Source organism: Formica exsecta, unplaced genomic scaffold, assembly GCF_003651465.1.
Source record: "Formica exsecta isolate Colony F162 unplaced genomic scaffold, ASM365146v1 scaffold30, whole genome shotgun sequence".
Taxonomy (NCBI): domain Eukaryota; kingdom Metazoa; phylum Arthropoda; class Insecta; order Hymenoptera; family Formicidae; genus Formica; species Formica exsecta.
In genome coordinates, this window is record NW_021850257.1 from 581,680 (window position 1) to 594,045 (window position 12,366).

Genomic DNA, 12,366 nt, shown 5'->3' on the forward strand with positions numbered 1-12,366 from the left:
TATTATATAATATTAATTAAATTATATTCTACTAGTATATAATTAATTATCCTAAATATCAAGAATAATTTATTACTAAAATGTATTACTGCGATTAATTTATTAATGCGATATATCGCAGCAGATACTTTATTAAAATATGCAGTTTGATTATATAATATTCTATCAATGGATATATATATCGAAATAGAAATGATTGTGTTTCGAAATGAAACGAACCACAGATCAAAACGATGGTACGAGAAATATCTAGAGGCTAGTGACCGTAAGACTCGCCTTTGCAGGTGAGAGATCGGAATGAATATCGCGACGTGTTAAGCGAGTTAATCGTTTACATGGCACTCGCGACTCCATAAAAGGGCCCAGCAATACTCAGTTGTACCTTATTTTACGATCACGTACGACCATGTCGGGATCTAAACGCTATATCTTGATTTCGCCGGGGCTTATTAATTGACTTTAAGTATCTCCATGTTACAACGTTCGTTTTACGGAGATAGAGACATCGGCCGATCGAAGGACAGTTACTTTAGCATTCGCCTCGGCGATGGCAGCCGAGATTTTGGTTGGACTGGTTCTGATCTCCAGTAGCTCCGATAATATTCGCGAGAGAAATTATCGCGCGATCGGGAAATTATCGCGAGAACTTGTTTGCGTCCGACACAACACTTTCGAAGACGACTAAAGGACGGCCTTGAGATTACAATGAGATAATCTCAAGGTGGCAAACTGGATCTCTCGCAGGTCGCAGAGCTCAGCTTCTTGATCGACTTCCGCATAATTGAATTTGTAAAGCTAACACATTAGTTGTCTACGTCAATTTATTTTAATCGTTGAGTGACGATTTTTAATGATTCAGTTTTTAAAGATAAAACGTCTCGAATTATAATCAAACTGTATATAGGATAATTTATGTATATAGAATGTATAAGAGAGAAAGAGAGGAATTTTTATTTAATAATTATATATATTGTCTATTAGTAAACAAATTTTTTTACGCCGAATCAAGAATAACATGTAAACAATACTTTAAGCAATTTTTGAAAAAGTATGCTGGAGATAGAGAGAACCATCGGAGATATTTAAAGACCGTCGTTTAACTATGTTTCGCAGCTTATGACAGCCGAGGATAGCATGAGCGACGACGTGTTCGAGATGGACGACGAACGCTCATCCACCGTCGCGAGTGCCCATTCCGGCGGCCTTACACCCGCAACCGGGGAACGACCCCTCAATAAGACACCCTCGCCTACCGGATACCGCGATTATAAGCCACCTGCCGAGGTGCTCGATAACAACTATAGTACAACGTTTCGAACAACGAGCGACTTCGAGCACGTGAGGAGTTCTTTGAAAAGGGACCAGCAGAAAGATGACAATTTTACGCACAAGGTAAAAATCGCTAAATTCTCATAGAAATACGACGTAATTTCTATCTTTATTAATTTGAAGGAAATTACTTCTATTTATAAATTAAAAAATAAGCTTTTTCTCTCTCTTTCTTTCTGAGAAATTTTATTTTTTCTGTAACGATAAATAGTCTCGGATTTATATCGAGCGTGATAAAAGTACGCGTGTGTTAGTACCTCGCAAACGTACGCAACGAGGTTAACCTTTCCTTCGTGCCAAGGACAAGGCAGCCTCCTCTCCTCGGCGAAACCGTGGAATAATGATCGGGAATGCCGGGGGTCCCGCGGTACGGCCTCCGAGACGATTCCCCGTCCTTCATCATCCTCGTCCTCTCCCTCGCTCTCTGGGCAATATCTCTCTCTCTCTCCGTTTCCTTCAATCCTCTCTTCTCCTTCTTTCCTATCGAGCACCGTTTCTTCCTTCGTTTCGTCGCGTTGTCCTTCTCCTCTCTTCGTTTGCTGCCCAACCGCTCGTCGTAAGATCATTCTGTCTCTCTTCACCGCCTTTTCTTATCGTTGTCTTTATTCAAATCTGCAGACAGATTTACTAGTGTTAACTGAATGACACTCGTGCGATTTTAAATTTCATACAAAATTATTTCTGGATAAACAATATTTTTCTATCAACGCTTTGATCGTCACAATAAATACACGCCACAATATTATGTACGTTTCTCATTCACAATCATCACGTACATTTCTTCAGTAGTCACGAAGTTTTGTTAAGCATCTTACCTTCCATTTATAAATTTTCGAACGGAAAATAAATATCGCCCATAAAGAGATACAGACGTTTTCCGCAACGAAGAGAGACAAGATGTTTTGAACAAATATTTCTGGTATATTTTATAATAGCGAATTTATTTATTTATTTTCAAGTTACATTATAAGTTTGTTAATTCTTAAACGTAACGATTGATCCAGTGACCAATCTCGAATCTTTGATAATAATTGATATCCATGTGATGTGCGCGTTACACGAGATCGGATGGAGATTCCATTGAAAGCCGAGCGATCCATCGCGAAGTATTCCCGATCGATTTCAGCTCAGATCGCGACGTGACGTTTAATTTTATATTCCGAGCCGCGAGACTCGCCGCGGTAATAAAATATAGAACCCAGAAGCCATCGAACACTTTTTCTCGGTTGCCCCGCCGCAATTAAGGAGTGGGTTCCCTCTCGTGACTACTCAACGTGGGATGGAAGAACATAGAGGATGTTCAGGAGAAGGTGAGGAGAAAGGGGGAACGGCGGGCTTGAATAAGCTACTTACACACACTAAGGGGGACCAAGTAAAACCGGTAGGGGGTCTAACCGCGCACCTCTCGAGCCGGTTCTTGCCTTGCACTTTCTTCGGGCCCGTCCGGGCACCTCGTCAGTACTCACTTCGTACCGCCTATAAAGGATAATTGAAGACCCCGGTGCGGCAACCGGCTCTCGATTTTTGCAAATTCTCTCCGGGAGGGAGAAGATAAATATCGAATTAAGAGGAGAGAGAAGAGCGCGGTTTCATCCTTCTCCGCCTTCCTCCGCGCATGTTTTTTCTCGTCGCTTCATTTCCATTTCCGCTTCTGTCGGAATATGTTTTCCCCGATTCCAACAAAAAGAAGCTGCTAGTTTCCAGCATCTTCGAATGCGATCTTACAGAAAAATGCAATAGTTTTTCCATAAAACCGGTAAGATTCTTTAAGACTTTCTGTGAGCAAGTATAATTCGTACTTTTTAGTAACTTTGCAGGTTTTTCGCAATTTTGAATTTATCCATTCTAATAAATTTTAAAGAAACTCCGTTACAATACAAAATATTGAAGCTCAATTTCTATATAAATTAAACCTATCGAAATTTAAGATCCATAAATGTGAGATAATTGAGATGGAAAATAAAAGCAAAATTTCGGGGAGTCTCGCAATTTTGTGTGTATATATTCGTCGCATTATAATTTCGGTGAAGTTTCGTTTTCCCCGGATGAAGCGAGATTAATTGTCTCCGATGTATCTTTTCACAACGGAGCGTATCGAAGCCTCGGCTAGACAATGCGCTGACCTCAACGGCGGTCGTGCATCTGCGTTGGGCTCGCATCAGTCGCATACCAATTGAGTTAGCGGCCGCGTGGTAATGCAGAAAGCGATGCGATACATATATACACATGTACATACATCTGTACATAGATGAAGGATTTTGGGTAAAGTACAGAAATTTACGAGAGAAGGAAAGAGAGATAGTTCCTTTATCTTGTTTCGTGTCACGCAACGAGAAAAACTGTTGTCCCATAACTGTCGATGTATAAGATTGAGCGAATTGAAAAAATACCGTTCATAAATTTTTTTGAACCATTTCGATTTCAAATAGTGAGTGATATTTAATGCAACGCAGTAATGGTTGGATTTGTTTGCACGAAAAATTATGTTTTATATATGTATGAATTGAAATTAGCTTGTATATTGATAAATTCCACAATTTATATAAAAGACATAATTTATATAGATATAGATAAGAAGAAGGAAAAGTAAAGAAACAGAAAAGTAAGAAATTGAGAATTATGTATTTAAATTAATTTCTTTTTTAAATTATATTTAATATATAATGATTTTTTTTTTTATTATTCTATAATTTTAAATTCCATTTAATTTACATTTTTTGTATACATGCGCGATTTATTAATGTATAAATAAATGAATAATTCATGACTTTTCACAATCTTGTTTTCGGAAAGAAAATTACAGTACAAATAAATAAAAAGAAAAGAAGAAAGAAACAAGAGGAACAATTATAGTATACTCTCATTTCTACAATACGAAATTAATTTTAAATATATTTCTTATCTGCGCGCATGGATTTGATTTATATATAATGGGTTCTAAATGAAAACGCTTTACCGAGAAATGCAATTGCAATATTTTTTCATATTCGTTTCCCCGTCGAATACTACACGACACGTCTCTTTTGCCATCGGTCTGTCCGCAAGACAGATGCACGACATCATCACGTCCGCTCGTTAGATCCCAGTCGCGACGATCATCGCCCCGGAAATACACGATAGATCTTCTCTCGATAAGAGAACTTGCACGCTCGTTGAGATACGCGACCGCGATTAGGATTCACCAGTATTGCGAGGCGATAACCCAGGTGATAAGACGTACATTTTTCTGCAGATGTCGCGCGCGATCTGTCTGCTCGTTTGACTGAAATCTCCGGTTGAGTTGATGATTAAGAGAGGAAAATATTGCCTTTTTCACGATCGTTTATTAATTATTAAGCTCTAACTAACTGGCAGTGGAACTTCAGTAGTAAACGATCCGATCGAGCTTGTACCACAGAGATATTCGATTGTATTTCCTTCTTTTTCCAATCGAAATTTTGCTCCTATTTTCAACCTAATTTTTCTCACTTTTATGGTGATTTTAGAGGTTTTCGATAAACTTAATTTATATAGAAATTGAAGTTCTTTATTCTGCATCTCAAATAGACAATAAAATAGAAGAGGTTCCCAGATAGAGATTTAAAAGAGGAGCTTTCGATAGAATTATAATTTAAAGTAATTTCAAAAATGATTGAAAATTGAGATTGAGAATAGGAGAAAAATTTCGACTGGGATCGCTTACATATTTTTGTACTATGGTAACAACGTATAAGGAAAGACAAGATAATCACTATCGTTACATCATTCAATCATCTTTATCGGCGAATCGAAATGTCGGGCGAATTCTTGAACGAAATAATTGGATTGACATTTGCCGAGAAACGATAGCTAATAAATCATTCGAGTCGCCAGACGGCGATACATATATTCGTGACATAATCATAATCGTAACAGTGCGTTTTTACGGCGAAGATATTTCCTTCGAACATAGAAACGTGTAATGGGACGAGTTTCCACTTTCCTATCTTTCCGCGAAACTCGTAGAAAATAGATATTTCTTCCGCACACGTTTTACGATTACCCGTACTGTCGTTCAAAGAGCATACAAATTGGCTCTTTAATTGCGCGCCGACTTTAATGTAATTTCAAACTACGTAAATATCTCTCCCTCTCTCTCTTGGAGTTTGTTCTATTCACCGAGAAAGCGCGCGGCGATGTTTCCGCTCGCGGGATTCGCTCGACTTCATTTTGCGCTCGGCTGATTCGATCCCGTTCGATAATAATCTAACCACCCGCAGCTGTTGCACCAAAGAGCCGCCGGAAGGTTCTATTAAACCAGCGGTCGTCACCACCGCGACTCCGCTCGGGCTATTTTTATCCGGCGGTTACCACTCGAGAGATCTCTCTCTCTCTCTCTCTTTTTCTTTCGAGGAGACGAGGAAGTGGAAGGGAACTCGCGTCGGATCTGGCACCTGGCACCACGCGCGAGTCTCATTGAAATGATCCGCGTGACCTTACTCGCCCGTAACGTCGATACTCGACCTCGATAACTGCCGCGATCTCGTTTCCGCGACGCCGAGGATTAATGGCCTCCCTCGCGCATCGCCCTGCATGTTTATGCGGGACAAACGACGGACACGTGCCGAGCGAAACCAAGACGGATTATGACCGACGCTCGTGCCGCGCTATGTGTACTCATCAGAGCGAGTCTCTCGTCGAATCATCGCTGCATGTAATCATCATCTGCGTCGCGTTTATATCCGCGCACAAACGGCGCGATTCATCGCGATTTGTATTCCGACACCTGTCCGCGTTTATATTCGCGGAATATCGTAATCCGAGCTTTTAATATCATAATCGAGCACCGATTAGAATGACCGCGCGAGTGATTAGGATAAAATCACGTATTGACTGCGGACGCGTTGGCGATCGAACAAATTTTCGCGGCTGCGATAAAACTCGGTCTCTCTTTATGTTAGAATACCAAAGTGGAATTTTCCCGAATTTTTTGAATGATTTGTTTAATAAACGGGATATTATTTTTTCAGGAAAAAAAACATAAACCGCGTATAAATGTCACGGTCCATAAAATGTGTCTCTCTAATGTGTCATTCTGCGTGATTCAGATATGAAGAAATGCATTATCGCATATTTTGCGATTTAAATATGGATGTATGTACTTTATTGCTAAACTGCTCCCATTTATAGCGACAGATATTTATATGCACTATTCGAGAAATTATTACCGTTTAAATAATAAATATATTTAAATATGTCCATTGCATGTCGATGAATTTGATACTTATAATTTGTTGTTATTTAATTTTATATAAATCCCTTTTTTTATTTCAGTTTTATATTTTTTTATTTTTGTTTAATCTTTCTTTTACTTCACCACATCATTTCAGTATTTTTTAAGACTATATTCGCATCGAGTCTTGATTTGTGGGATACTACGCGATGTGGCACATTAAAGAGAAAACGCGAAATATCGATTTTCATCTCGGCGAGAGAGCGAGTCGCGCAACCCACGCTCGCATTTATCGGTCGTACACCGCGAGCGTGGATCGTCGTCTCCTCTGTTTCTTCCTCCGTTTCGTTCTCTCCCTCCGCCTCGTCGACGATTAGCATACGAATGCACACGGTCTTGTCATGCGCCATTGAACGTCGCGACCACGAAAAGCGGCATTGTCCGTAGCTAAAGGCCGTCGCATATGAAAAAAAAAAAACCGATCCGAGTCTACGAGAGCTTTCGCGGCATCGCAGGGGAAAAAATTACGGACTTATTTAACAGAAAGATATTTTGCCGACGAAATAAATGGAATTTTCAAATTTACTATTAAATAATTTCAAATGTAAAAGGATTGTTTGTCATACTCTATTTTTCTTATAATTCTCTTACGCATGGAAAGGATATTCTCCCTTTGATCCTTTGCGGATATTACGCTTTCAGCGTCGAATACGATATTGAATATTCTTTTGAATATTTCGTATGTCTGTGCGACTGTTTCTCGTGTTTTCCTTTCGCACTCGCAATCGAAGAGTTCTCCTCCTTAAAGATCATTTCTCGATATCACAGGATTCTCGCGTCCCTTTGTTCTCTTCTCTTCTGTTCTCGGGTGAGTCTACATTTTTTATCGTGGGCATTTTTTTCGCGGTGTGTGGGATTTCCGGTCGTCGCGTCTCGCATTGGATCGCAGTCGAATGAGATCTGTCCGTTGACAAAATTCTCCTTTATCCATTTTGTGTGATAAGTCCCTCTATCCTTTGATAAAGAACTTTTCAAACTGCGCAGCTTGTACGTACGATGTACGATGTGAATTCCCAAGTCGAAATTTTGCTTCTTTTTTCAACCTTTTCTTTGGAAATTTTCCTCACGTTTATAGCTTCTATAGAATTTCGATAGATTTAACTTATATAAAAATTGTGAATTTTATTTTGTACCTCAAATAGACAGTAAACGAACAGTTTCCCACGTAAAAGTTTAAAAGAAGAGCTTTCGGTCAAACTATAGATTAAGTAGTTTTAAAAGAAAGCGATTTGACTGCTTAAAATATCAAAATAAATGTTAAATTAAAAATTGAGATTTCTCGAAAGGAGGAGAATAATAGATTTTTTTTTTTAAACATGAGTTAATTTTCAAGATTATTCAGGCATCTACTCTTTCTCGAAGAGACGACGTTTGATTGAGCACCGCTGGGTATACGATGCCTCCATCTTCGCATGCTCGCTTTTTTCTTCACGCGTGCGAGCTTTAAAGTACGCGGCCGTGAATGCGTAACGCGATATCTCATGCATTCTGGAACTGCTCACGATGCATACGTGTATACGCATATCGCAACGGACGCGTGTTAAGCCCGTTCTACATTGATCGCATGTCGCCAGTCGCAAGCAAATCGACCAATCACAGTCGAATATTCGACGGAATAATACTATAATTTGGGTCGATTTGCTTGCGACTGGCGACATGCGATCAATGTAGAACGGGCTTTAAATGAACGCATGTGTCGTGCAAATCTCAACGCGATTTGTATACATGTGTACGACACGTGTATTATTATTACTCGCTTTTGTTAGCGACCGATATTATTTTTTTACTCTGTTAAATTGCACAGATTCTACACAAGTAAAAGTCGAATAGAAATGTTTCAATTTATAATTGACATATATAAAGACATTTACGAATAGATATTTTATTTTTATAGTGGCATTGTGTAACAAATGCATCCATATTATGTATCCATTCGCATTTTCCATATTCGCGGTATTTTGGTGGAATCTATCCCCCGCGAATAAGGAGCTTTGACTGTATGTGTCCGATTGAAAAAAGTTCGTAAAACGCTTTTCTCCGTTAAAGACCGTTATAGGGTGGACTCGCTTGGCAGGACCACATTGTGACAACCTGTGAATTCCGCATCATTCTCATCCGTAAATTTTTACGGCTTGTTTTCATGGTACGTTTTACGATCACGCTTTTTATGACTGCTCTGACCGATCGCGTATTCAACTTTACATTTCCGTTTCAGTTATGGACTGTGTTCACGAACATATATGATTAAAAAAGCCTATTAATGGACAGTCTAACATTCTTGATGTTTGAATCGAAATTTTGCTCCTTTTTTTAACTTCAATTTTTTCCCCTTTATGGATTCCGGTAAAGATTTTCAAGATAAGTTTAATTAAGAATTCAACTTTTACTTTTTATTTCAAATAGTCAATAAACGAACAGTTCCCATTTAGAGATTTTAAAGAGGAGCTTTCGACAAAATTATAGATTAAATAGTTTCAAAAAAAAAAAAAAAATAGATTGAAGATTGAGAATAAAAGTAGAAAAAAGATAGGGCGTCTCAAAACATACGATCATAATTTTAACTGCCTTGTTCAATTTTGTATACAATCTTTTGTACACAATCACATGAGATAATGCAACAAGTGTAAAATTAGATATTGAATGTCGATAAGCATTAATCCAATCTCTTTTAGGTCTGCTCTTATATTACAGACAAGACTTTAATTTCAAAATGTACAATAAATTCTTAATTGCATCAATTTCATGATTTCGATACCTTTTACAAAGAAATTTTTCATAGATAAATCTGCGATACAAAGAAATCTTCATCGCGACAAGTGTGGTCGCGAAAAAAATATAATAAGCACGGTTGTAAATCGCCAGTGATTAAGATGCAAGGAATGACCGCAACTGATTGCACACGAGATCGTTAATCGTTGTTTCGCGACAGCTACGAGAAACATATTCGTTGCAAGAAATATTTTACGGACTTTATAAACGCCGATAAACCATCCACCTCTTGAAAATTAAAATTCGTTATTTTTCACTTAGCAATCTGTAACAAGATTCTAGAATTACTAAATGTAATCTTAGATTTAAATTAGAGATTTTTTTGGTTGATTTGAATCAATTTTTCCATTAAGAATATCGAGATATTTATAGCTCTCGTAATTTATGATTGCGAATGAAGTACTTTTTGCGAACTAAGCTTCATACAGAAGAACGAGAGAGAGAATCGATGACAATAGATTTATCATATTATCAGTTATATGTACAGGGTGGTTACTAACTCTCTTCATTCGAAATATTTCTGCTATTAAGGGGAAAAATTGATGAATTAAGTCATGACGCTAACTTAAATTGAATGAAACTCTATTAGTTTTGGAACATGTGTGCTTTAATACTTTATTTCCCAGAATTTACAGCTCTGTAGAATTCGATCATAAAAAATATCATTTTATTTAAAAAAATAAAATTGGCTTTTAAATTTCCTTCGTGTCTTTCATCCATAACGAAACTATTGTCACCATTTGACATGCAACACGAAACCGTGAAGCCCTTTAGCTGCAATTTTCTTTTGTTTAAAATAGCAGAGATATTTCGGGTGGAGAGAGCTAATGGATTACCTATTATGTATAATCGTCTGGCTTTTGAGTAAGTAATCGAAACTGACGTAGCATTAATCAAAATAAATATTTAATTTGTAATGTTCCTTTTAAACTGTGTGTGGAAAAAAAGCTCTTGCGTTTCACTATCGAACGTCAAATTTTAATATTGGAACGCCAGTTTTGCTTTATATCTTCATTTTTCATCTCAATTTCTTCGGATAAAAATAATCCTTGTAACTCCGGCAATGTAACGGCTTTTGAGAAGGTTCACGCGATTCGGTCATCGCACAAGGAAATCCTCTCTGGCTCGCAGTGAGCTTTTAACGCACGCTCACCCACGGTGATTACTTGGCAATTAATTGAAAACGCGCGGCAGGGCAACCATCCACAAAGAAGCGACGGGGTTCCGCCGAGGGTGGAGGGAAGGGGAGAACATAGTAGTAGATCGGCAGCGAAAAGAGAGCGAGGAAGAGAGAAGGAAAGCGGGAGGAGGGGAATCAACGCAGGAGGGAGCGAGAGGGAGCGAAAGGGAGCGAGAGAGACGGGGAAGGAAGGGCAGTGAATTAAGTTTCTCCGCCCCTGAGGCCGACACATTCGCCGACACTCGTCACGACCACCCCCTGGGGGTCCCTGCGAATCTTTCAATGGAAATTTCCCACTCGCGAAGGGGACGCCGCCGCCTTGGGGCTCCCCCCTAGGGGATTATAAATTCTCGCAGCCTCGCGACGTGACATCCGGGCACGGATCCTCACCCGAGGATTTGGTATCCTGTTTGAAAAACGGGATTCTGAAAGCCGGCGTCAAATCAGAGTATTCCGTTTTGCAATTTTTTCGGTAGTCCTTTTCGCGCGTTCGCCCTTCTTTCTCTTGGCGGATCGCCGAATGCGATCTTCGAGCGAAAAGTTTCTTCCGAAAGACGCGCGCTCGATAAGACGAGAGAAAAAAGATCTCTCTGCGAAAGATTCATGCAGAGAGCATCTAAGTCACGCAACGGGATATTGAACGTCGAGAACGCTCTTTAGTCACGTCGTGATTATTAATTGCAAGTTTAATTTCCCTTCTTCTACGCGCTGTACAATCAATTTCAGCAATCTTTTAATCAGTAAATCTACTTAGCTACGTGTCATGCTTTATTATACAGAATGCGTCCAAAATTATAAAAAAGAAAAAAAAGAACTTACTTTTTGTGCAAGAATAAGTGGAATAAGTGGAATACTTTTTTCATGTGAGATTTCATTCTTAAACAAATTGATTTTCAAAATTAAGAAATATCGTCTTTTTTTATCCTTGTTCTAACTTAAATAATCTTCAACGATCTTATTATATGTTTTTGAATTCATCTCGATAGTAGCTGAGGAAGTATTCTATACTAAAGAAGTTTTCTATAAAGAGTGTGTAGATTACTTTTATTTTTTTAATCGAATGTTATATATTTTTATAGCTATGGTTGAGATGAATTCAATACAATATCATTAAAACTTATTCAAGCTTAAAGAAGCGTAAATATATAAAAGCGTGTGCGAAAAAAATTTTGGCGTATTTTTAACGATCTTCTTGCCGTTTGTGCAACGATTTATTTTATTCAGTTTTAGAATCATTTTTGAAAGTATTCATCCTATAAAGTGTAACAAATATTATCGATAATGATAGCTCTCTAGATAGTGATGTGGGTGCACGAGTTATACTCATTGTCAGGATCCGAGAAGTAGGATCACGTGAACGCCAAGTCTAAAAATATCGCCGTCATACGCCATCATAAAAAACGCTTTATATTTCAATGTACAGGCGCCTCTTTCTTTCTCTCTCTTTCTTGGCAGTAAAAAATCGCAAGGAGTCTTAAGAGTATATGTCATTTAACCACTTATTGCCCGTTCGCCGATCGGTCGGTGACGTGCTTTTATCGTCAGGCGAAGGACAACGATTCTCTTCGTCAGAATACAATGGAGGCGCACCTGCCAGCCATATGAACTCACCTACCTGCGAACCCACGTTTTGTTTCGTTATAGGTGCGATGGCATTGATATTCTCGTGCATCGAACAACGTATCAATCTTTTTGCCATTGTTTGACAACGATCATGGTGGTCTCATGAAATAGAACAAAAAGAATAAAGGTGAAGTTCTTTTTTTTAGTTCTGTAATATTTATACAGTTCAGTAGTACAGTAGTACAGTAATATTTACTCAATATTCGAAAAATAA

The 12,366-nt window shown here is 38.4% G+C and overlaps 1 protein-coding gene across 3 annotated transcripts in view; it reads left to right on the top strand.

Annotated features, from left to right (window-relative positions):
* Window positions 1-12,366, top strand: part of LOC115237628 (ras-related protein Rab-26-like) — a 96,419-nt gene that overhangs the window by 82,022 nt on the left and 2,031 nt on the right. For all 3 annotated transcript variants that reach the window (XM_029810804.1, XM_029810802.1, XM_029810803.1), the window contains one exon: window positions 1,114-1,392. In XM_029810804.1, the coding sequence (XP_029666664.1) occupies window positions 1,114-1,392 (279 nt within the window). The remainder of the gene's footprint in view (window positions 1-1,113; window positions 1,393-12,366) is intronic.